The sequence below is a fragment of the Pristiophorus japonicus genome, chromosome 18 (genome assembly GCF_044704955.1).
Source record: "Pristiophorus japonicus isolate sPriJap1 chromosome 18, sPriJap1.hap1, whole genome shotgun sequence".
NCBI lineage: Eukaryota > Metazoa > Chordata > Chondrichthyes > Pristiophoridae > Pristiophorus > Pristiophorus japonicus.
The window spans coordinates 73,344,167-73,369,215 of record NC_091994.1 but is presented as its reverse complement, the minus strand read 5'-3'; the positions used below and the strand labels follow the sequence as shown (position 1 = coordinate 73,369,215).

Here is a 25,049-nt window from a genome sequence, read left to right as displayed (position 1 = left end):
AAATTTTGGAATTGAATCAATAAATTCCAATATTTAGGAAACTTTGTTTTGTACAAGGGAAGTTTAATTGGACAGATTTTCTTGTAAATAGTTGTAGCTTCATTGCTGGGCAATATAGCATTAGTTTTGTTGATGAATATGGAATCTACATGTGCACACAGTTCTTCAAAGAATTACAATGCCCGAATGAATAATGATGAGAAAAAACAGGCTCCTAGGCTGCAGCATCCTTTGCCAATTAAGCCACTGTCCACCCATCTGTGTGCCCTTTTACTAGAACTGCGTGATCAATGGTTGTTTCCGAGTAAATGGACAGAAAGGAACTTGAAAACCAACAATGATAATGTGATGAATTAATTGCTCATTTCACAGCCTTGTGATCATGGCACATTGGCAGTAATGGCTGATTTTTAAATAGATCAGGAGCAGTGTAATTAGTTTCAGCAATCATCAAACACAAGGTGAGCCAATTCACTGTCCTTTTACTTGGCCTGTATCGATCAACTGGACATGCGGTAATAATGGCCTTGGAAGTCACAGAAAACTGAATTCAACACTTCACTGCTGAGGGGGAATCTGTCGAGGCAAGGGGTCACTGAAAGGGCAGGAATAAAAGTACAATGAATACTACTCAAATAAGCTGATACTTAAAATAAGACAACAACTATTAGCCGTGTTGTGCCGGTGGTCAGTGTTGAGAAACAGAGAATCAAATAATGTTTCCAACTGATGTGATTCTTTTAATATAATGTAAAAACAGTGGCACAATGTGGCAGACATCCACAATTGAAAGGATATCATTTCAGAGTCCTTTTCATAAAGAAGCTATTCATCTGCATTGGCTGCCTGTCTGAGCTAAAGTGCTGAGGAATGGAACACTTTCTTTCAGTCTGTATCCAGTGATGCCACTGAACATTTAATGGTTAGATGCAATGACTTTCTGTAATATACGAACAATATACCTGAACCAAATCTATTGCATTCTGTCTTTGCAGTTTTAAATTGAAAAATTAGACAATTGGTTTTAATCAGTGGGAAACCGTGGATTCTATTGTACTCGGGCTTGATTCCACTGAGAATGTGCAACAGAATCCCTGAGCTCACTTTAGTTGCAACATTTGTATCTGATAATAAATGTAGTATATGTTGGCCTGGTTTCCAGTCCTTAGTCTGTACTGCTGCGGTTTGTGTTTCATTTCAGAAAATAATTAAACTGCTTATTCTCTCAACTCATTTTACTCAACACCCTTCAAGGAGAAGGAGGCTGAAGGAGAACCGTTGAAATATTCCTCCCATCTGTCTATTAATAAAGGAAATGCAAAGTACTTTTAAGCTGTAAGCACAGCATTGGTGAAAGTAATTTCCACTTTGCACTAACCGGTGCCAAACTTTCAGAGTCAAGGCCCAAGTTGAGTCTCCCCTTCCCTTTCTGTAAACATTGAAGTGCTGGGAGACACCTGCATGTGCAGAATTCTCTCCTGGATGGGACAGTTAGAGTTCCAGCAGGAAGGAAATCAGCAATGCAAACACAGTCTCAGAGTGCTTGTTGGAGTTTACATGGACCCTTTTTGGTTTACTACCTTCAAGCAGTCACCCAATCTACATTTGGGCTCCCCAATGTATAGCAGAACACATCGTCTACAAACGCAGATTGGGTTGCTGCTTTGTGGAACACCTCAGTTCAGACCACATTCATGACCCTAAGCTTCCGGTTGCCTGTCATTTTAATTCTTTGCCTCACTCCCACTCTGACCTCTCGGTTCTTGGCCTTCTACACTATTCTAATGAAGCTCAATGGAAGCCCGAGGAACAGAACCTCATCTTTCGATTAGGCACTTTACAGCCTTCCAGACTCAACATCGAGTTCAACAATTTCAGATCACAACTACTGCTCCCATTTTTTTGGACAGCAGCTGCTGATAATGATTCTGCTATTGCCATTTACCCATCATCAAGTCCCATCTTTTATTTCTTTACTTGCCCCATTACCATTTCCTTTTGCCTTGCACCGTCATCCCTTTTATCATTTAATCTCTCCTGCCTTCCAACCTATCACAGGTCTTCCCTTTTGTTCTTGCCTCCCCTCCCCCCTTTCCCTGCCTCTGTACTTGCTTAAAACCTGTTTTATCTCTACCTTTTTCCAGTTCTGATGTAAGGTCGCCCTGAAAGGTTGGGGGGGAATTATTCAGGTGGGCAGCGAGTGTTTGGGGGTGGGTAAATATTTTTTTTTGACAGCGGGAGAGGACCCCATTGTCAACCGTTCTTTCCCAAATGTCGGGTCTGTCAGCGCTGAACAGACCCAACACGCAGCGGTGGGGGAGGCAATTGAGCCAATTATTGGCTTGTTTGGAAGCCCTTAACAGTGATATTTTACTCATCTTTTAACTTAACCAAATTTAACTTTAAATTTCACGCTGCTCCTGGACCCTGTCTATTCATCTGAGACGGAAGTGAAGTGGCCATTGAAGCAGATGATTGGTGACAGCGTTAAAACTTGTATCAAACCTCACAATTTTCACCTGCAGGCTGCAAGTCTTTGTAGCAAACTTTCCAGCCAGGCTCACCTCATTGCAGCAACCTCTGTCACCACTGACAGATCACTTCTGTCATCTCATCTTCAACTGGTATCTATTCCATAAGGATGAAAACCTTGGCCCTCAGAATCTGACAACGATGAACCCAACACTAGCATCGCCAGGCACACAAGCAGCACCAATAACAACACCAACCTTCTCCGCAATCACCTGATGCTGCACAGGACACAGGGCATCAGCACCCTGGCCTCACCATGGACAGATTTACTTCACTTGATGCTGCACACCCTGGCTGGCACATGATGCGCCAAGTTGACATCACCCCACACCAACACCATAAAGAATCCCTACAATGTCCAAGCCATTCCTTTCACTCTCATCACCATTGCAGAGGGTACCGTTATGATTCACCATTCACTGCAACTCACTAAGTCACGTCCAAAGGTGCACACAAATCTGTCCAAGAACACAAAGCATTGAAAATAAAGGTTTCAATGTTTGACACTACATTAACAGAAACGTTACATGAGCATTGCATAAAACACCAAAGTGGCTACCCTTCTGCATTGTTAGTTGATATGATTGCACCAGGATGAGGGTGAGTGTGAAGAGTGACTAGTGGGATGGGGAAGTGATAATGTAGATAGAGAGGGATGGGTGGAGGTGCAAGGTAAGTTGGTATGAGTAAGGATGTGCAGAAGTAGGATAGGGATGCAGTGTGATGGGGATGTGATGAGTGGCACAGCAGGATGAGGTTGAGTGTTGCTTTGCAGTAAGGCTTCGTGATCTACTGAGATCATTGAATGGTGTGCGTCACTGCAGCCAGGTCCTCCTGGCCACATCCCTGCTTGTGCCCTCCTGTGCAATGTGCAACCAGGCTGCGTTGGTCTCCTGGGGAGGTCACTTCTGCACATGGGGAATGAAGAGAACCTCCCTGCGTGCTGTGACTCCCTCCATATGTAAGACGTTATGGGAGAGCCTGGGTGCAGTCGTGCACCTCTGGTCAGTGTTTGCAGCTCCTTAATGCTGTAGAACACTAGCAACAATAACTTGAATTTATATTCTGTCTTTAATGTCGTAAAACGTGCCTAGGCGCTTCAAAGGAGTGTTACAAAACAAAAATTTGACACCAAGACACGCAAGAAGAAATTATGGCAGATGACCAAAAGCTTGGTCAAAGAGGTAGGTTTTAAGGAGGAACGAGAGGTAGAGAGGTGGAATGGTTTCGGGAGAGAGTTCCAGAGCTTAGGGCCCAAGCAGCTGAAGGTACGGCCATTGATGGTTAAGCGAGTACAATCAGTGATGCTCTCAAGAGGGCAGAATTTGAAGAGGGCAGAATTTGAGGAGCGCAGAGATCTCGGGGTGAAGGAGATTACAGAGATAGGGAGGGGCGAGGCCATGGAGGGATTTGCAAACAAGTTTTAGAATTTTGAAATTGAGGCGTTGCTTAATCGGGAGCAAATATAGGTCAGCGAGCTAGGGGTGATGGGTGAATGGGACTTGGTGCGAGTTAGGAAACGGGCAGCCGAGTTTTAGATGACCCAAGTTTATGTAGGGGAGAATGTGGGAGGCCAGCCAGGAGTGAGTTGTAGTAGTCAAGTCTAAAGGTAACAAAGGCATGGATGAGGGTTTCAGCAGATGAGCTGAGGTAGGGGCGTAGACTGGCGATGTGACGGAGAGGTGGAAACATAGAAACATCGAAAATAGGTGCAGGAGTAGGCCATTCGGCCCTTCTAGCCTGCACCGCCATTCAATGAGTTCATGGCTGAACGTGCAACTACAGTACCCCATTCCTGCTTTCTCGCCATACCCCTTGATCCCCCGAGTAGTAAGGACTTCATCTAACTCCTTTTTGAATATATTTAGTGAATTGGCCTCAACAACTTTCTGTGGTAGAGAATTCCACAGGTTCACCACTCTCTGGGTGAAGAAGTTCCTCCTCATCTCGGTCCTAAATGGCTTACCCCTTATCCTTAGACTGTGTCCCCTGGTTCTGGACTTCCCCAACATTGGGAACATTCTTCCTGCATCTAACCTGTCTAACCCCGTCAGAATTTTAAACGTTTCTATGAGGTCCCCTTTCATTCTTCTGAACTCCAGTGAATACAAACCCAGTTGATCCAATCTTTCTTGATAGGTCAGTCCCGCCATCCCGGGAATCAGTCTGGTGAACCTTCGCTGCACTCCCTCAATAGCAAGAATGTCCTTCCTCAGGTTAGGAGACCAAAACTGTACACAATACTCCAGGTGTGGCCTCACCAAGGCCCTGTACAACTGTAGCAACACCTCCCTGCCCCTGTACTCAAATCCCCTCGCTATGAAGGCCAACATGCCATTTGCTTTCTTAACCGCCTGCTGTACCTGCATGCCAACCTTCAATGACTGATGTACCATGACACCCAGGTCTCGTTGCACCTCCCCTTTTCCTAATCTGTCACCATTCAGATAATAGTCTGTCTCTCTGTTTTTACCACCAAAGTGGATAACCTCACATTTATCCACATTATACTTCATCTGCCATGCATTTGCCCACTCACCTAACCTATCCAAGTCGCTCTGCAGCCTCATAGCATCCTCCTCGCAGCTCACACTGCCACCCAACTTAGTGTCATCCACAAATTTGGAGATACTACATTTAATCCCTTCGTCTAAATCATTAATGTACAGTGTAAACAGCTGGGGCCCCAGCACAGAACCTTGCGGTACCCCACTAGTCACTGCCTGCCATTCTGAAAAGTACCCATTTACTCCTACTCTTTGCTTCCTGTCTGACAACCAGTTCTCAATCCATGTCAGCACACCACCCCCAATCCCATGTGCTTTAACTTTGCACATTAATCTCTTGTGTGGGACCTTGTCGAAAGCCTTCTGAAAGTCCAAATATACCACATCAACTGGTTCTCCCTTGTCCACTCTACTGGAAACATCCTCAAAAAATTCCAGAAGATTTGTCAAGCATGATTTCCCTTTCACAAATCCATGCTGACTTGGACCTATCATGTCACCTCTTTCCAAATGCACTGCTATGACATCCTTAATAATTGATTCCATCATTTTACCCACTACCGATGTCAGGCTGACCGGTCTATAATTCCCTGTTATCTCTCTCCCTCCTTTTTTAAAAAGTGGGGTTAGATTGACTACCCTCCACTCCATAGGAACTGATCCAGAGTCAATGGAATGTTGGAAAATGACTGTCAATGCATCCGCTATTTCCAAGGCCACCTCCTTAAGTACTCTGGGATGCAGTCCATCAGGCCCTGGGGATTTATCGGCCTTCAATCCCATCAATTTCCCCAACACAATTTCCCGACTAATAAGGATTTCCCTCAGTTCCTCCTCCTTACTAGACCCTCCGAACCCTTTTATATCCGGAAGGTTGTTTTTGTCCTCCTTAGTGAATACCGAACCAAAGTACTTGTTCAATTGGTCCGCCATTTCTTTGTTCCCCGTTATGACTTCCCCTGATTCTGACTGCAGGAGACCTACGTTTGTCTTTACTAACCTTTTTCTCTTTACATATCTATAGAAACTTTTGCAATCCGTCTTAATGTTCCCTGCAAGCTTCTCCTCGTACTCCATTTTCCCTGCCCTAATCAAACCCTTTGTCCTCCTCTGCTGAGTCCTAAATTTCTCCCAGTCCCCAGGTTCGCTGATATTTCTGGCCAATTTGTATGCCACTTCCTTGGCTTTAATACTATCCCTGATTTCCCTTGATAGCCACGGTTGAGCCACCTTCCCTTTTTTATTTTTACGCCAGACAGGAATGTACAATTGTTGTGGTTCATCCATGCGGTCTCTAAATGTCTGCCATTGCCCATCCACAGTCAACCCCTTAAGTATCATTCGCCAATCTATCCTAGCCAATTCACGCCTCATACCCTTCTTTAAGTTCTGGACCATGGTCTCTGAATTAACTGTTTCATTCTCCATCCTAATGCAGAATTCCACCATATTATGGTCACTCTTCCCCAAGGGGCCTCGCACAACGAGATTGCTAATTAATCCTCTCTCATTACACAACACCCAGTCTAAGATGGCCTCCCCCCTAGTTGGTTCCTCGACATATTGGTCTAGAAAACCATCCCTTATGCACTCCTGGAAATCCTCCTCCACCGTATTGCTTCCAGTTTGGTTAGCCCAATCTATGTGCATATTAAAGTCACCCATTATAACTGCTGCACCTTTATTGCATGCACCCCTAATTTCCTGTTTGATGCCCTCCCCAACATCACTACTACTGTTTGGAGGTCTGTACACAACTCCCACTAACGTTTTTTGCCCTTTGGGTTCTGCAACTCTACCCATATAGATTCCACATCATCCAAGCTAATGTCCTTCATAACTATTGCATTAATCTCCTCCTTAACCAGCAATGCTACCCCACCTCCTTTTCCTTTTATTCGATCCTTCCTGAATGTTGAATATCTCTGGATGTTGAGTTCCCAGCCCTGATCATCCTGGAGCCACGTCTCTGTAATCCCAATCACATCATATTTGTTAACATCTATTTGCACAGTTAATTCATCCACCTTATTACGGATACTCCTTGCATTAAGACACAACGCCTTCAGGCTTGTTTTTTTAACACCCTTTGTCCTTTTAGAATTTTGGTGTACAGTGGCCCTTTTTGTTCTTTGCCTTGGGTTTCTCTGCCCTCCACTTTTCCTCATCTCCTTTCTGTCTTTTGCTTTTGTCTCCTTTTTGTTTCCCTCTGTCTCCCTGCATTGGTTCCCATCCCCCTGCCATATTAGTTTAACTCCTCCCCAACAGCACTAGCAAACACTCCCCCTAGGACATTGGTTCCGGTCCTGCCCAGGTGCAGACCGTCCAGTTTGTACTGGTCCCACCTCCCCCAGAACCGGTTCCAATGTCCCAGGAATTTGAATCCCTCCCTGCTGCACCACTGCTCAAGCCACGTATTCATCTGCGCTACCCTGCAATTCCTACTCTGACTAGCACGTGGCACTGGTAGCAATCCCAAGAAAGGCAGATATGTGGTCGGAAGCTCATTTCAGGGTGAAATACGACAACATGGTTGTGACAATCTTGTTCAGCCTCAGACAGATGTTAGGGAGAGGAATGGAGTTGGTGGCTAGCGAACGCAGTTTGTGGCAGGGACCAAAGACAATGGTTTTGGCTATCCCAATATTTAATTGGAGAAAACTTCTGCTCATCCCAGCAGATTGGAAAACTGCAAATGTAATGTCCCAATTTTAAAAAGAGGCAGACAAAAAGCAGAAACTATAGACCAGTTAGCCTAACATCTGTGGTTGGGAAAATGCTGGGGTCCATTATTAAAGAAGCAGTCGCAGAACATTTGGAAAAGCATAACTCAGTCAGGCAGAGTCAGCATGGATTTATGAAGGGGAAGTCATGTTTGACAAATCTGGTGGCATTCTTTGAGGATGTAACGAACAGGGTGGATAAAGGGGAACCAGTGGATGTGATGTATTTGGACTTCCAGAAGGCCTTTGACAAGATGCCACATAAAAGGTTACTGCACAAGATAAAAGTTCACGGGGTTAGGGGTAATATATTAGCATGGATAGAGGATTGGCTTCCTAACAGAAAACAGAGAGTCGGTTCATTCTCAGATTGGCAATCAGTAACTAGTGGTGTGCCGCAGGGATCAGTGCTGGGAATCCAACTATTTATAATCTATATTAACAACTTGGAAGAAGGGACCGAGTGTAACGTAGCCAAGTTTGCTGATGATACAAAGATGGGAGGAAAAGCAATGTGTGAGGAGGACACAAAAATCTGCAAAAGGCCACAGACAGGCTAAGCGAGTGGGCAAAAATTTGGCAGATGGAGTATAATGTTGGAAAGTGTGAGGTCATGCACTTTGGCAGAAAAAATATCAAAGAGCAAGTTATGATTTAAATGGAGAAAGATTGCAAAGTGCTGCAATACAGTGGGACATGGGGTTACTTGTGCATGAAACACAAAAGGTTAGTATGCAGGTACAGCAAGTGATCAGGAAGGCCAATGGAATCTTGGCCTTTATTGCAAAGGCGATGCAGTATAAAAGCAGGGAAGTCTTGATATAGTTATACAGGGTATTGGTGAGGTCATATCTGGAATACTACATACAGTTTTGGTTTCCATATTTATGAATGGATATACTTGCTTTGGAGGCAGTTCAGAGAAGGTTCACTAGGTTGATTCCGAAGATGAGGGGGTTGACTTATGAGGAAAGGTTGAGGAGGTTGGGCCTCTATTCATTGGAATTCAGAAGAATGAGAGGTGATCGTATCGAAACGTATAAGATTATGAGGGGGCTTGACAAGGTGGATGCAGAGAGGATGTTTCCACTGATAGGGGAGACTAGAACTAGGGGGCATAATCTTAGAATAAGGGGCTGCCCATTTAAAACTGAGATGAGAAGGAATTTCATCTCTCAGAGGATTGTAAATCTGTGGAATTCGCTGCCTCAGAGAGCTATGGAAGCCAGGACATTGAATAAATTTAAGACAGAGATAAACAGCTTCTTAACCGATAAGGGATTAAGGGGTTATGGAGAGCGGATAGGGAAGTGGACCTGAGTCCATGATCGGATCAGCCATGAACATATTAAATGGCGGAGCAGGCTCGAGTGGCCATATGACCTACTCCTGTTCCTATTTCTTATGTTCTTATCCGGCACTCGATGTCGGACAAGCAATCTGACAATTTAGAGACCATGGAGGAGTCGAGAGTAGTGGTGGTGAGGTAGAGCTCGATGTCGTCAGTGTACATGTTGAAACTGACGCCGTGTTTTCGGATGATGTCACCGGGGGCAGCATATAGATAAGAAATAGGAGAGGGCCAAGGATAGATCCTTGGGGGACACCAAACGTAACGATGTGGGAGTGGGGAGAGAAACCACTGCAGGTGATTTTCTGGCTACGGTTAGATAGATAAGAATGGAACCAGACGAGTGCAGTCCCACCCAGCTAGACGATGGTGGAGAGGCGTTGGAGAAGGATGGAGTGGTCAACTGCGTCAAAGGCTGCAGACAGGTCAAGAAGGACAAAGAGGGATAGTTTACCTTTGCCACATTCACAAAGGATGTCATTTGTGACTTTAATGAGAGCCGTTTCGGTACTGTGGCACAGGTGGAAACCTGATTGAAGGGATTCAAACTTGGAGTTCCGGGAAAGATGGACACGGATTTGGGAGATGACAAAACGTTTAAGGACTTTGGAGAGGAAAGGGAAGTTGGAGATGGGTCGGTAGCTTGCAAGCACAGTGGGGTCAAGGGTTGGTTCTTTGAGGAGAGGGGTGATGACGGCAGATTTGAAGGAGACAGGGATAGTAGCTGAGGTGAGAGAACCATTAATGTCAGCTAAGATGGGAGCCAGAAAAGGAAGTTGGGTGGTCAGCAGTTTAGTGGCAATAGGATCAAGGGAGCAGGAAGTGGGTTTCATGGACAAGATGTGTGTGGAGAGGTCAAGAGGGAAGATCAGAGAGAAACTGGAGAAAGATGCGAGTTCAGGGCTAGGGGAAGGAAGGGAAGTGGCAGAGACAGCTGATCAGATGGTTCCAATCTTAGAGACAAACAAGTCCATGAGCTCCTCGCACTTGTTGTTCGAGGGGAGTATGGTGGAGACTGGGGAGACAGGTTGACAGCACAACTGTCAAACTAAATTTGGGCAGGTCCCTTTAAGGAAACCAGCTGATTACGCATCATCGAATGACATCATCAGACCTGCTTCCTCTTATTGGCTCGGGAAATGCGCTCAGCGGGCTTAACAGGCCCAATGTAAAATCATTTGGGATAGTGGGCTGGAGCCAGCAGCGAGGTCGGGACCTGCCACCAACTCAGCCCACCACAAACCCACCGAGTTTGGGGAAATCACAGCTATTAACTCTGTTGCTCTCCACAGATGCTGCCTGACCTGCTGAGTATTTCCAGCATTTTCTCTTTTTATTTCAGATTTCCAGCATCCACAGTACTTTGCTTTTGTAATGATAAGAGGAACATTTCACATAATTGATCTGATTAGACTTTCAATTTAGGATGAAAGAAAAGTGTTTATCGTACTGCTGCACCTAGTTCTGGAGGTAAAAGCATGTTGTAAAAGTGAATTTTATTATATACACTTATATTGATAAAAATAACAATAGTTTTACACTACATTTTGATTTAAGTTTGACTGAATGCCATAGCAATACACACTTCTTTGAAGAGAATTAACAAAGAATGCATCAATAATGCCACTCAAAAGTGTGGTTTGATGGACCGTAGCGTTTCCATCAGGGTATGTGGCAAATTAAGTTTTTTGAAGAATTCCTTTGCCGTTCCTCCTTGCACATGATGGAAATAGCTGGAGTTTATTCACACAGATGATAAGCCAACATGACAACACATCAGTGAATATTTCAATTTACTGTATTCAGAAAACTAATTTATTTTTGCGGAATTACTGGAAATGTTAACTAACCTCACGTTTTCAGAGATTAAAGGAAAGATGGAAGTAAGCGCAATACCATATTCGAGAAACAATGGGCTCAATTTTGGTCCATCCCTTTTTTCGGCGCACTTACCAGAGATATGCCGCATTTCTCCGTTCAGAAGTGTGCCGAAAAAATCCCTCCCCACTTTGGCTGCCGTCCGGCCTCTCCCCGGTCGTCACGCAGTGTGGCCAGTCGAGTCGGGGGCGAAGCCAGCGCCCTGCGCTGAAAACAGTGCCGGGACGTCTGCACATGTGCATTGGGTCGCAATGTCCGCACATGCGCAGTAGCGCTGAAATTTGGCAATCGGCCATTTTTAAAGGGATACATAGCTGCTTGAGGTTTGGTGCCAGAAGGAGTGCTGTGGAACAAAGTTAACTGCTGAATTCAAGAAGCAGTGCTGTGTGTTAATATCAGCGTTGCATGCCTGCAAAAGTGCCAGAAGTCGTGCTGTATTTCTGAAGATGCAAAATAAGGACTGTGCGTTTGGAAAAATCACTGTGTGTCTAAGAGCATTAGAAAAATGCTGTATCAATACAGCAATGCAACAACGTGCACCAAGAATGAAGAATTTCTTGCATGACGAAGTGGAGATACTCGTTAATGTCATTGAGAACAGATGGCAGGAGCTGGATACCAGCAGAGGTCACACGAAAGTGCCCACCCAAAGAAATGAAGAAACGCTGGAACCAAGTTGCAGAAGATTACTGCGCATTGGTGAACACCAAGAGATCTGGAAGCCAGTGTAAAAAGAAATGGCAGGACCTTGGTCAAGTAGTTAGTGTAAGTAATGTTTTCATTTATTCAATGCAATTTGCAACTGTAAATGTGACCAGCTGTATATGTCCCACCCAGCAGAAAGACACCCTCTCTGAAAAAGTTGCATTTTCATCTTTGGAGAAGAAATTGTCCCACAACAAAAGGGAAAGAACTCGAACAGGAGGAGGTCCACCAAATCTGCATCTACTGACACCCTTGGAGGAGAGAGTCAATGCTTTGATGGGTCCTACCCGGAGAAAAACAATCAGTACTGCACAAGCTGTGCCCACACGCGAGGGAGAGAGTAAGTCCTGAAAATTCATTGTGGCCCTTCAAATCAACCTGCTGCCTGGCCTGCAATGTGTGAGCCTACTCATGCCATCCATCCTGCCCCCTCATGTGCTGCTAACCATTTGACTGTTCAGTTACATTTTGCAGAACCTGATGCCAATTGTGAAGATCCAGAAGGTGATTCAGACGCGGGCGAGCCGGAGCATGAGAACATCTTACAAGCCAACCCTGCAGACCAACATGGTGGGGGGGAGGGATGGAGATGCATGAAGGGGACAGTATTGTACTGAATATGGAGGAGGTCACGTTAATGGAGTTGGCGTTGGCAGCCGCTTCCATGAGTTCTGGTGCGACATTCCTTGGTTTCAGCCAGTCCATGATTAGTGGTTTCAGTTCTGATGCGACATTCCATGGTTTTCCAGCGTTCGAGGTTGAGGGTCTCAGTGGTGGGGGACGCAGCATGGAACACCCAAGGTCCCACCATCCCAGCCTGCACTTCCCACTGGGGTGCCACGAGGCAGACCCAGGGTGAGGGTAAGGAGAAATCGACCATGCTCTCCTGAGATGCAGGATGCAACAGATGTGGTTCAGATCATGGCATTGAGTGGGGAGAGCATTGATCTCACCCGATCACTCATGGACACCATCAATGGGGTGAGTGATGAGGTGGCGGGACTGTCAGGAGAAGTAACAGTAATCGCACGGGAAATGGGAACGATGTCCAGGAACATTAGTGAGGAAATAGTATCCATGAGGGAGGGAATGTCGGAGTTAGTGGAAAGGATGACACTGGCAATGACACAGGCCATGAGGGAGGGCATGTGTGAGTTAGCTGCTGCAATAAGGGAACACACCCAGGCCATGCGCCATTGACAGAATCAACTGCCACTCCCACTGCAAGCCCCATACCAGCCTCTGAAGAGACCCAAGCCGGGCCCTCCACGTTAACACCTAACCCCCCCACCCCATGAAGAAGTGCACATTCACTGAGATGTTAGAAGAACTAAGCTTGGTACCAAGTCCAAATACACTACACCACCGCCTGCGGGCAGGGGCGGTGGAGAGTACAAGACCAAGCGCAGCGGGCAGTGTTCGACTAAAGGGGATGAGAGATGGGTGCAGCCTTTCTTTGCTGCTGTTGTTGTTGTTGATGTTACTGTTGTAACTGTTTTCAAATTGAACGTTTTTTGTAAGTAATGTAAATTTACAACTTTAAAAGTGATCTTAAAGTTTTTAAGTGATCTTAAAGAGTCATATTAAAGTAAAGTTTGATACAAGAATTATTTTATTACACTAAAGTACATTGTAAACTTTTGAATAAAATATATTTTACATTAAAACTAAATCATGTTCCATTAACACAACACAACATTTAGGAACAGCTCCAAAAATAAACATGTCCATGCGGAATAGTTGTCGCTGAGCCCTCAGGCATCAGTAAAGCGTTGACGGATGAGCTGCTGGCGCAAGGCTCAAGCAATCGTTAAAGGTGCACGATGGCCTGCCATCCTCCGACATTGTGCTCTGGCCTCAGACACTTGCATGGTTTCCTCATCCTCATCATCATCTTCCTCCACCACAACCTCCTGCTCGTCACCTGCATCTTCCAAATCATTATCATCAGCCACTCTCACCGCAGGTGGATCTTCTTTTTCCACTATTAGCTGCTGCTGCCTCATGATGGCTAATTTGTTCAGCATGCAGCACACAACAGTGAACTGACCGACAATCACAGGGGAGTATTGCAAGTAACCTCCGGAATGGTCCAGGCATCGGAAACGCTGTTTCAAGATGCCAATGGTCGTCTCTATGATGCTGCGTGTCGTAATGTGCGAGGGTCAGCTTCTGTCCGGGTTACGTGTAGGGGCGTCATGAGCCAGGTGGCGAGGCCGTACCCTTTCTCTCCCAGTAGCCAGCTCTGCCCTTCTGGCTGCTGCTCAAACATGTCAGATACAATGCTGTCGCATCATTGGTGCTGCCAGGGTATCTCGCATCGACTGACATGATGCGATGCATGTTGTCACACACGAGCTGCACATTCACGGAGTGGAAGCCTTTTCTATTCCTGAACAGCTCGGCATCCTCCAAAGGTGCTCGCAAGGCAGCCCTGTACCTTTGGGAAGCCAGAATCCTCGAGAACCTCACAGCCCTGTCATGGATTGCTTGGGCAGTCATTGGGAACTTGAAGAAGTCATTCCTCCGCGCATGCAGTGCAGCCGTGACCTGGCGAATGGAGACATGTATTGCATGTTGAGATGGCTCACACATCTCCACTTGTAGCTTGAAACGATCTCGAGGCATAGAAGGAAAGTGCAGCTATAACCTTCACTTCAACAGACAAAGCAGTCCACCTGCCGCTTCTCGGTAACTCACAGATCTCACAGACAACTTCTCTTCTGACACAATCTGCATCACTCAGGTCCAGATACGAACGCCTGACTCAAAATTGCCGAGGTAGGTATGGCCTCCTGCCCAGCAGCCTACGGGCTCTGATGTTCCTGATGTGATGAGCTCCAATCAATTGTCTCCTACGTAGCACAATGATGCAGAACGCTCGCAAAAGGTATGGCATTGATATTATTGCCCCCATAGTTAAAGTTAAAGAAGGTCAAAATGGCAGGAAAGCAGGCAGCACAGCACAGGTTCGCAGTTCTCTGTCTCTCCCTCCCTCCAAGGTATGTATATGGACCGCACCCAAAGGTCTTTTGTCCTCTTTCCCTCTCCCCCCTTGAATCTTGTGACCTCTCTCTCCTCTCTCTCCCCCCACCCTCTCCTTCCCCCGTTTGCTTCCTGCAGCCTGTGTGTGCTCCGATGTCGGCAGCTCCTGCCCCTATCCCTGGCCAAGTGGTTTCCCGGTGCGTTGTCCCGCACCTATCCCAGCCCGAGTGGCCTTCCGCGCCGGTCGGCCCATTGCCTTCCCAGGCCAAGTTTTCAGATGAAGGTAGGACTTGAATGCTTATTACTTTTTGTGCTTTGTTTAGTGCTTTGTAAGTCTTGGTGCTTTAGGTGCAGGTCCTCTCCGCTTCCTTTCCCGCCCCTATCCCAGGCCGAATGGCCTCCGATGTACTACCTGCGCTGCTTTCTTAACTCTCCGCAATGGTTTTCTGAAGTGGCCACATTCGCTGGCCTAAGTATATTTGGAGTAACTATTAGCTGGCCAAAGTGGCCTAAATGGCTAAAGCTGGCTGGTAACTCCCCCTTTTGAGAAAAAAAAATTTAAACTAAAAAAATCCTAACTAATTCACTTACACTGGTGCAAATTGAATGTGCAAAATGAAAATTTTTAAGACACTCCAGAAAAATCAAGTTGCTCCAAAAAAAAACGGAGCAACTCCTGGCCAAAATTAAGCCCAATATCACTAATACTGGTGGATTATATCTCTGTTGAGTAAGCAATATTATTAACTCAAATACCTGAATGACAGGAAAAAGATTATCTTCAACAGTCCTTCTTATTCTAAACTTTTACAACTTTTTCTGTGTTTTACTTGATCAACAAATGATTCAATACTTAATGAACATTAATTTTTTTCTTATGAGCTGTAATGTTATATATGCATGCTTGCTTGTTTGGTGAAGTCTGTAACACTGTTATGTAACACTGTACCCTTACCCCGTAGTACCTTACCTTGCCCCTGCCGTTGGGACCGACGCCACGGCACACCGCTGCCTCAAGCACCGAGGCTGCTTGCTGCTTCTTGCCCCTGCCGTCGGGACCGACGCCACACCGCTGCCTGAAAGGCCTGCCTGAAGCACTTTCACACAGGTAGGAACATGGTTTATTTAATCTTTTCTTTGCTTATAAATTTTTATTCAGGTTGGATTTATTTGTATAATATTTGTATAAGTATAACTAAGGATTGATTGTAGAATTTAATGACTTCACTTCCCCCCCCTCCCCCCCCCCCGCCTCTTTCTCGACGTCTAATTTGTAACCTGCGTCTGATTTTTTAATGTGTAGACAAGGTTTTTTCAAGCGTACAAAAATCTTCACTTGCTCCATTCTAAGTTAGTTTGGAGTACGTTTTCACTGTGGAAACTTTCAAATCAGGCGTCAGTGGCCGGACACGCCCCCTTTTGAAAAAAAAATTCTGTTCAAAAGTGAAACTGTTCTACCTGACTAGAACTGCAGAAAACTTAAATGTGGAGAATTCCGATTTCTAAGATACTCCATTCTCCACCAGTTGCTCCTAAAAATCAGGAGCAAATCATGTGGAAACTTGGGGCCAATGTTATTGCTATGCACCTATAAAATCAGGCACACAGCAGGTCCACAGCCAAGAGAAGTGGCTTCTTGATCTTCAAAAATGTGCCCCTTGGTTTTCTGTGGTTTTTCTTTTTCCCAATTTGCAGTTATTTAGTGCATATTATCTTTTGCATTTTACCTCCTTTCCCACTTCTCGCCACCGAACAGTCAAGGGGGTTTCACCACAACTTGTAACAAACCCAGCCGTAAGATGGGTTGTCCTTCTGGAATTATTCTTGTCCTCAAACAGTTCCACAGACTCATTATTTCCCAAATATACGGGCATGTCAGAGGTCATCTGCCTTTGACACCTACACTCGATTTGAGGTGTCGTTCTCCAATTTGTTATTTTGCCTTCAAGCTGTCATCTTGCCCTATGGCAGAAACGTAGGGGCCGAAATTCATCGTCCCCGAAGGGACGGCTACCGGGGAGTTTGGGCGGGCAACCGATAAAATCGATCAGCCGCTGCGGTCCAATGATTTTCCCTCCCCGAGCCATATTCAGCTCGGTGGGGGATTTGAGCGGTGTGCACTTCTGCCAGTAACGGCGGGGTGAAGCCACTGTAAAGGAGACATTCCAGCGGAGAGCTCTGCAGCGTGCAAACCACTGAAAAGCCACCAGGACCAGGATTTTCAGCTGCAAAAAGGTAAGCCTTTTCCCAGCGGTGCCTCCACAAGGTATTCCAGTCAGTGCTCAAACACCGCTGGAGTGTTGCCGCGATCGGGGCCCTTTGGTAGGGAAATCGTTTTATTAATTATTAGTATTTTTATTTAAGATTACAGTATCCACTGTATTTATCTTTTTAATAGTTTTATTAATTGTTTCAACCTGCTGAGTGCTGCTCAGAGGTTTGCACATACTTTTGTACAACTTTCAGGTCTGACTCTTTAGTGGAGGCCTGTGGGCTGCAGAGACCTGCTTGAAAGGGTTCACCCTGAGGATGGGAGGAGTGTTGGGAGGGCGACACCAGGTACACCTGGTCAGAAGCAGGGCGGTACGCAGGAGAAGGCATCGCAGTCAGCACCGTGCAGACAGACAGCGGGCAAGGGAGGCAGCAGCCATGATTCGTTCATTCTGTGCCAGACCAGTGTGCCCGCCGTCCTCACCAGCCCGAATCAGGATTGTGGTTGGCTGCTTGCGGACAAGGGATATCCCCTGTCCACTTGGCTGTTCACTCCACTGCAGAACCCCAGGACAGTGCCAGAGCATGCATACAATGATGTTCATTGTGCCACCAGGTGCATCATTGAGCAGTGCATAGGCATCCTTAAGCAGAGATTCCGGTGCCTGGACCGCTCTGGTGGCACCCTGCAGTACTCTCCTCAATGGGTCTCCATAATCGTCTTGGTCTGCTGCATGCCGCAGAACCTGGCCATCATGAGGGGACAGCGTCTGGAGGTCGAGCCAGCAGTACCAATGAGGAGGAGGAAGAGGAGGATCCCCGTCGCCCCAGAGCTAGGAGGTGTTGACCCATCACCACCCTGGAAGGGCCGGGTGCAGACTGGCCAACACCCTCCTGAGAGGGTGCGTCCTCACATATATGGAGGTGCCTGACACCTCCCCTGCAATCTCCCTCCATGCATTATGTACTGGCGGTCTGCCAGGTCTCCCCATGTCAGGAAACAGTATTCTTCTTCTGTCCTCCACACCGTCCATCAGTGTCTCCAGCTCCATATCAGTGAACCTGTTGGCTCTCCTTGCACCTTCCACCAGCCATCCTTCCAACCTCCTTCCCCCCTCAGGGTCTTGCTGCAAACCCTTTATAAAGGCCAGGGACCAGCTGGCTCATTAGAAACCCTAACCTGCATACTGAATTTCTCAGTGGTGATAACGCTCAAATTAAGACAGCCACACCGCTAAAAAATCCACTTTGGAAGGGTTCATTAGCGCTGGAACCCATTTGTTCACTTTTGGAGCTGAATATGGGGTGGCCCAGCCACGAAAACATTTCGGCGCTAATGGCCACAAAAAGTCGGGGGGAGCACCAGCTTTCCAGCAGAACTGAATTTCGGGCTCGTAGTTTTGACTGGTTGAAAGTTGAAGAGCACAATGACAGATGCTGTACACCAGGGTGTCAGTAAGTGATGTGCATTGTGGGTTTGATTATTGCACAACTCATTATGACCTTAGAAAATGTGAGGATGACAAGGTTTTCTATTGTAAAGTGCATTGTGAAAATTTGTCCTACTGAGCTTTGGAAATGCATCAGATGCAAAGAACAAGCTGTAAGGTTGTGTGAGGGCTTAGCATGGGCGAGAGTACTGGAATAGGAGACAGGGAAAACTTGGGGGCATGCAATCTTTAATGAAATACAAGTTGTACAGTCTTTTCTCATCAGAATCTTTACAGGGTACCCTCACCTTTATTTTGTTCTCAGGACGTGAGTAATGTTGACAAAGCCGCATTTTTATTACACATCCCTCGTTGCCCTGAGCTGCCCTCCTTCTGATGTACCTGTTCCCAGTGACCAGCTGCTGCCAGGAATGGAGCACTGCTGACTTCTGGGAAACTTATACAAGATGGCACCTTGAGGGCACAATGCCAAACTCGAGAAAGGCTTTTCAGTCGGTTGTAGGTGGCAAAGACACATTGCCTCTGACATCTTCTGAAACATCACGTAAGACAACTCTATTTGCACCCACTTCAGGTAGCTGTACGTCCGTTTGGTCATCCATCAAACAGGGGGCTGGATGCTGTACTGCTTCATTGCTTATCCACAGAATCTGTTCTACGCCTCCACATTGTTTTTCCTTTTGCTTCATTTATGCCTGTCACTTCTCAACCCTGCCTTCAAGCCACTGCCTTGCCAAAGGCTGACAGATATCTGAAGTTCATTTCAAAGCTTGATAAAGATTGAAACAATAATTGTTCCTATCTGCAGCTACTTACCTTTAAGTGTATACATTTCTCTCATTTGGACATGCTGGTCTGATTTTCCACTTCCCCCATCAAGCATCCACTGCACAAGGCAAAAACTATAAATAATTCTTCAAATGAGCTGGCTGCAGAAAATGAGGGGCACTCAGTTTACTGTATGTCGACTAGCTTTGCTGCACCATTGCAGCACGAAAATGCTCTGTAAAAAAAACTGTGAAAGCCTTAATTGCAGTGGTTGTGGGAAATCTCACCTTTTTGCTTCTTTGTTCTGAACATTGCTCTCAGTTTGTTTCCAACTTGGACCTCTTCATTGCCAAATGGCAGTTTAATATTCAAATTGCAGCAACTCAGTCCTCACCCTCCCTCTCCCCGCCCCCAACCGTGTGAAGCACAAGTTCCCAGCAAAGGGTCTTAACTCCAGCCTTTGTCATCATCATCATAGGCAGTTCCTCGGAATCAAGGAAGACTTGCTTCCACTCCCAAAGTGAGTTCTTTGATGGCTGAACAGTCTGATACGAGAGCCACAGACTCTGTCACAGGTGGGACAGACATTCGTCGAGGGAAGGGGTGGGTGGGGCTGGTTTGCCGCACGCTCCTTCCGCTGCCCACGCTTGGCCTCTTCATGCTCTTTGCGTTGAGACTCGAAGAGCTCAACGTCCTCCCGGATGTACTTTCTCCACCTCGGGCAGTCTTCGGCCAGGGTCTCCCAGGTGTCAGTGGTGATGTCGCATTTTACCAGGGAGGCTTTGAGGGTGTCCTTATAACGTTTCCACTGTCCTCCTTTGGCTCGTTTACCATGAAGGAGCTCCGCATAAAACATTTGCTTAGGGAGTCTCGTGTCTGGCATGCGAACTATGTGGCCTGCCCAACGAAGCTGATCAAGTGTGGTCAGTGCTTCAATACTGGGGATGTTGGCCTGGTCGAGGACACTGATGTTGGTGCGCCTGTCCTCCCAGGGGATTTGCAGGATCTTGCGGAGACATCATTGATGATATATTTCCAGCGACTTCAGGTGCCTTCTATACATCGTCCATGTCTCAGATCCATACAGGAGGGCGGGTATTGCTACAGCCCTGTAGACCATGAGCTTGGTGGTAGATTTGAGGGCCTGATCTTCAAACACTCTTTTCCTCAGGCGGCCGAAGGCTGCACTGGCGCACTGGAGGCGATGTTGAATCTCCGCATTAATGTCTGCCTTTGTTGATAAGAGGCTCCCGTGATATGGGAAATGGTCCACGTTGTCCAGGGCTGCTCCGTGGATCTTGATGATTGGAGGGCAGTGCTGAGCGGCGGTGACAGGCTGGTGGAGGATCTTTGTCTTACGGATGTTAAGCGTAAGGCCCATGCTTTCATATGCCTCAGTGAATACATTGATTATATCCTGGAGTTCAGCCTCTGAATGTGTGCAGACGTGGGCGTCGTCCGCATACTGCAGCTCAACGACAGAGGTTGGGGTGATCTTGGACCTGGCCTGGAGGCGGCGTAGGTTAAACAGCTTCCGAGTGGTTCTGTAGTTTAGTTCCACTCCATTGGGGAGCTTGTTGATTTTTGCCTTTGTAGAGCACATTCTATTGCATTAACCATCCTGTGCCTTCTGAGTGAGACTTCCAATCTTTGACCCCCATGCCCATTACAAATTAGATTGAAAGTGTCAAATAGATTTCATGTAGGGGGTAACAGAGAGACGAGACTTTCATTTCATCAGTATGGATTGTAACCCAGGTCCCAAAAGTAAAAGACCAGTGTCTCGTCAATCTCATTCTCAATCCCCAACATGTATTTATAACATAAAAATAAAAAGAATACCTACCTCATTCCTGACAAGTTCAAATTGTGACTTAAATTAAATTATTTTTATCAACTACAAATGCATATTTAAAGGATCAATTCATCTTGGGTCACGTGGTTGGGACAAGAATCATTAACATACTGACATCTAAAGCATTGATAACAATCCCCCACCAGTCCCACAAGACCAAAAAAAAACAAATTTTAACAAAGCAAAAGAAAAATTGATGGAGCAGGTGCTTCTTTGCCCGGCCGATCACCTTAGAGCCAAACCATATCAGGAGACATGAATTCCAAATACCCTGGCAATCCCTGCAAAGCCCCCCTCCCACCCCGAGATGACCTATGGTATCCTTAAGGTGAGACCATGATTCTACTTGGCCAGTCATCACATCAGATGATGCAAATGACCATTCCAGATCACCTACTGAATAAAGTTAATTTATTTAATTTTAGAAACAGAATCGCTTGGGGAACGCAGGCTAAGTGATGGTATGAACATCATAATGACCTCAAGATAACAATAGAAGTATAAACTGGAGCATCTCTGAATCTGAGTAGAACTTTCACTTGATACATCAACCCCAACTCTTAAAGGGAAGTTATGATGCTCAAGTGAGCACAAATCACACTTGGAGTAAAATAAAATATTATTATGATTGTACAGTAGTATGGCTCAATTTTTAATAAAAATTAGCAATCTATAGAATTCAAAGAAAAAAATCCAAATTAACTAAATATCCATTTCATTACAGCTCCTGAAAGGTCAGGAGTTAAACTTTCTTGGCTAAAATAAGACAAAACAAATGTAATCTAATTCATCTATTCTCAACTAAAAATTGGTTCATAGAGCTGAAGTGCATAATGGATATGTGGACTAAATTGCTTTGACAGTTAGTGAAAAGCATTTAGAAATCAGAAGTTATGTTTAATGTAATGGACTGCAGTTAATTATATTTTTGGCACTGGATCAAATGACCCTAAAATCACTCATCAGAACACAATACCAAAATAATTTAATTACAAAAAATATTCAATGTTCTAGTCTAAAAATGAGGTTTAACTCATTGTGATAAAGTCAAACATTGTACATTGTTTCATAAATAGGGAAGAGAATATTTTTTAACATAATTCTGAGCCTTTGTATTGATCAGATTAAACTCAGATTCAAGTTGTTATCTAAAATGACTTGAACTGTTCGGAAAAAATTGCTTCTCACACAGCTAAATAGCAGAACATCCAAATCTAAGCAGTGATTGACCATCAGACTCATTTAACAATGCATACAAACCATTTCACCATTAAGGAGCAATAAAATCAGCAATAGCATCTTTGTGCAGAGCAAATCCTGGAGCCCTGATACAAAGGCACAGAGTTGTTATACATTTGTAATTTTCTGACCAAGGATTTAATCTCTTTTTATGCCTCTCTCCCCCTCCCCAAGCCAATCCTGATCAGTATTAACTAATCTTAATATGAAGTTGGCTTTTTGGGAAGCAGAATAGGTTAAAATATGCAAGGGTTCACACATAAAAATAAATTCTACACTTTTGGCAAAGCAGCAGAATTGTCACTAAAGCAATTGCTATCAGTTCAAGTGCAGACTGAAGACATATGTTCCAATTCACTTGGGACTGACTTACATCTGCTCCTAGTTGTACGCTATGTAAGAACAGAAAGCCAAACACTGCTCATATCATTCCTTACACGTGTGCCTCTTGTTGGTTGATTAAAGCTGCAGACTTATCGAATACTATGGAGAACAGTGAAGTTTAGGCAGATACTATCCCGATTTGAGACAAACCAAATAAAAACTAAAATGAAAAGCCTGAACTCCTTAATATGCTGCTGATCGTGCATTTAGGGAATTAATTTTCATAAACAATGTGAGGCTATTAGCCCACAAAGTGCTTTCCTTGTCTGTGAGGAGACCAACTGTTCTTCCCGAGTCACTCTATCTTACTTTCTCTCTTACATCTGCTATCTTTTCATATGACTTCTGCTACCTGAGTTTGGAGAAGTAGGAAATTGTGCTTATATCCTTGCGGGAAGGACCTCTGTGACTGGCTCTGCAAAGAAATTTCAAAGCATTTATTACCAACTGAAGGAAGGTGGGCTTTTCAAGTTACAGTGCCGGGGGGGTGGACAATACATTTAATTTTGCAACTAAACTTCAGCCTAGCATAAACATAATTCAAAGATTAGAAGCAGACTTCACAAAGGGTCTACACCTGCTGTGATTTCCAGCCAGGAGGAAAATTAGCAGAGTTATCTACATAAAGACATTTTTCTTTAGACAGACATAAGGCTTATATTTAAGATCTGAAAAAGTTTCAGCGGCTATATAATAACCACATTACATCATTACTTTAATTACTGCTGTATCTGATGTATAAATCTATGACTACTGCCCTTTTTAACAGTTCTTTACCCCTAATTTTCTCCATGTCTCCTGAAGCCAATGACTCCTTCTGGGCCATGATATCAGCGGGCAATCAGTGCTTCACCCAAGTGGTCATTTTCATACATGAGCCTACATAGTGAGTGTCACCTTTTGATTAAATCTTGGGGAGATGAGGTGGACACCATAGCCAATTAAGGTCTGACATTTAGGGAGTGGTTTATTGCAATTTATAGAACAAAATGAAAAACTAGGGATATAACTTCTACTCGAGCGCAACAAGGAATGTAAAGCAGAGAAAATATTAGAATTGATTCAAATCTAATACCACATGGCTCTGATATGTCTCAGTGTGAATTGTTTATTTGCTGTAGACTGGCTGAGGTGTATTCACAGTACTGCAGCGGAGCTGTGCTGATTACAGAGGAGCCAGTATTCAATTGTTTCGTATAAATGGAGTAGCTGTCTCCTGTTAAACATTGTAGGGTGCCTGTAGAAATAGCATGAACTCCCACAGAATACCTTTCTATGATCCTCATGCCCTGACTAGTATGCAGCTTCCACATCGACACTGACGACACCGAGCTCTATCCATCTTAACCCCTTATCTGCCTCTGTGTTGTCAGACTGTCCAGTCCTTGATGACCAAAGCCATTGTCATGGCTCCCGCCACAAACTGCGTATCCTTGCCACCGACTCTATCCCCCTCCTTGGCCACTGTCTCAGGCTGAGCCTGACAATTCACAAGCTTAGCATCCTTTACAGCCGCAAACTGAGCTTCTGACTCTATATCCTTTCCATCACAAAGACTACCATTTTCGTAGCATTGCCTATCTGCGTCCCAAGCTCAAAACCCTCTGTTACTGAAACCCTCATCCATGCCTTTGTCACCTCGAGGCTTTACTACTGTAATGCTCTCCTGGCTAAGTCCCCCCCTCCACCCTTTAGCTCATCCAAATCTCAGCTGTCCATATGCTATCTTGCACCAAGTTCCATTCACCAATCATCTCTATCCTAACTGACGTGTATTGGCTCCATGTCCCTCAACACCTCAAATATAAAAATCTTGTCTTTGTGTTTAAATCCATCTATGGCCTCACCCCACCCTATCTGCAACCACTTTCAGTGCTACAAGCTCTTCCCTGAATTCTCTGTCCTTCTGATTCTGATCTCTTTAGCATTCGCATAGCTCTTCGCCCCCACCATTGGTGACTGCCCCTTCAGCCATCTAGGCCCCATATGCTCTAGAGTTCCTTTTAAAGTTTTCCATCTCTCTAACCCCTTTCCTCCTTTAAGACCCTTGTTAAAGCCAAGCTCTTTGACCAAGCTTTTAGTAATACCTGTACTGTCACTATCCTTGTATAATATTTTAACGTACAAGGCAGTGGATAGAAAACATTGTTACAAAGGCCTGACTGAAAGCTCTGAAACCCAGCAACCAAATTTCAAAGCACACGACCGCAAATAAGGACTGCTGTTGTCTAGTCATATGGAACTTAATGCTAATAACGTTTTATTGCAACTCAGCTAATCAAGGCACACTTCAATGGGAGAAAAAGTCTTCACAACTTATTTATTACTGTGAAACCGGTCTTCCTAAAATCCAGTCAACCTGACTAAACAGACCCGTAGTAACCAGACGCCTTTTTCTTTTCCAGATACAGAATTATTGTTGTCAACGGGCACAGTATATTTTCAGGCATAAGTCACAAG

At 45.1% G+C, this 25,049-nt stretch overlaps 1 protein-coding gene across 4 annotated transcripts in view; it reads right to left on the bottom strand.

Moving 5' to 3' along the window:
- nphp4 (nephronophthisis 4) overlaps positions 1–25,049 on the bottom strand; it is a 516,026-nt gene that overhangs the window by 260,848 nt on the left and 230,129 nt on the right. For 3 of the 4 annotated variants that reach the window (XM_070860148.1, XM_070860151.1, XM_070860150.1), the window contains one exon: positions 22,942–23,004. The exons of the other annotated variant lie outside the window; for it this stretch is intronic. In XM_070860148.1, the coding sequence (XP_070716249.1) occupies positions 22,942–23,004 (63 nt within the window). The remainder of the gene's footprint in view (positions 1–22,941; positions 23,005–25,049) is intronic. 4 annotated transcript variants of the gene reach the window in all.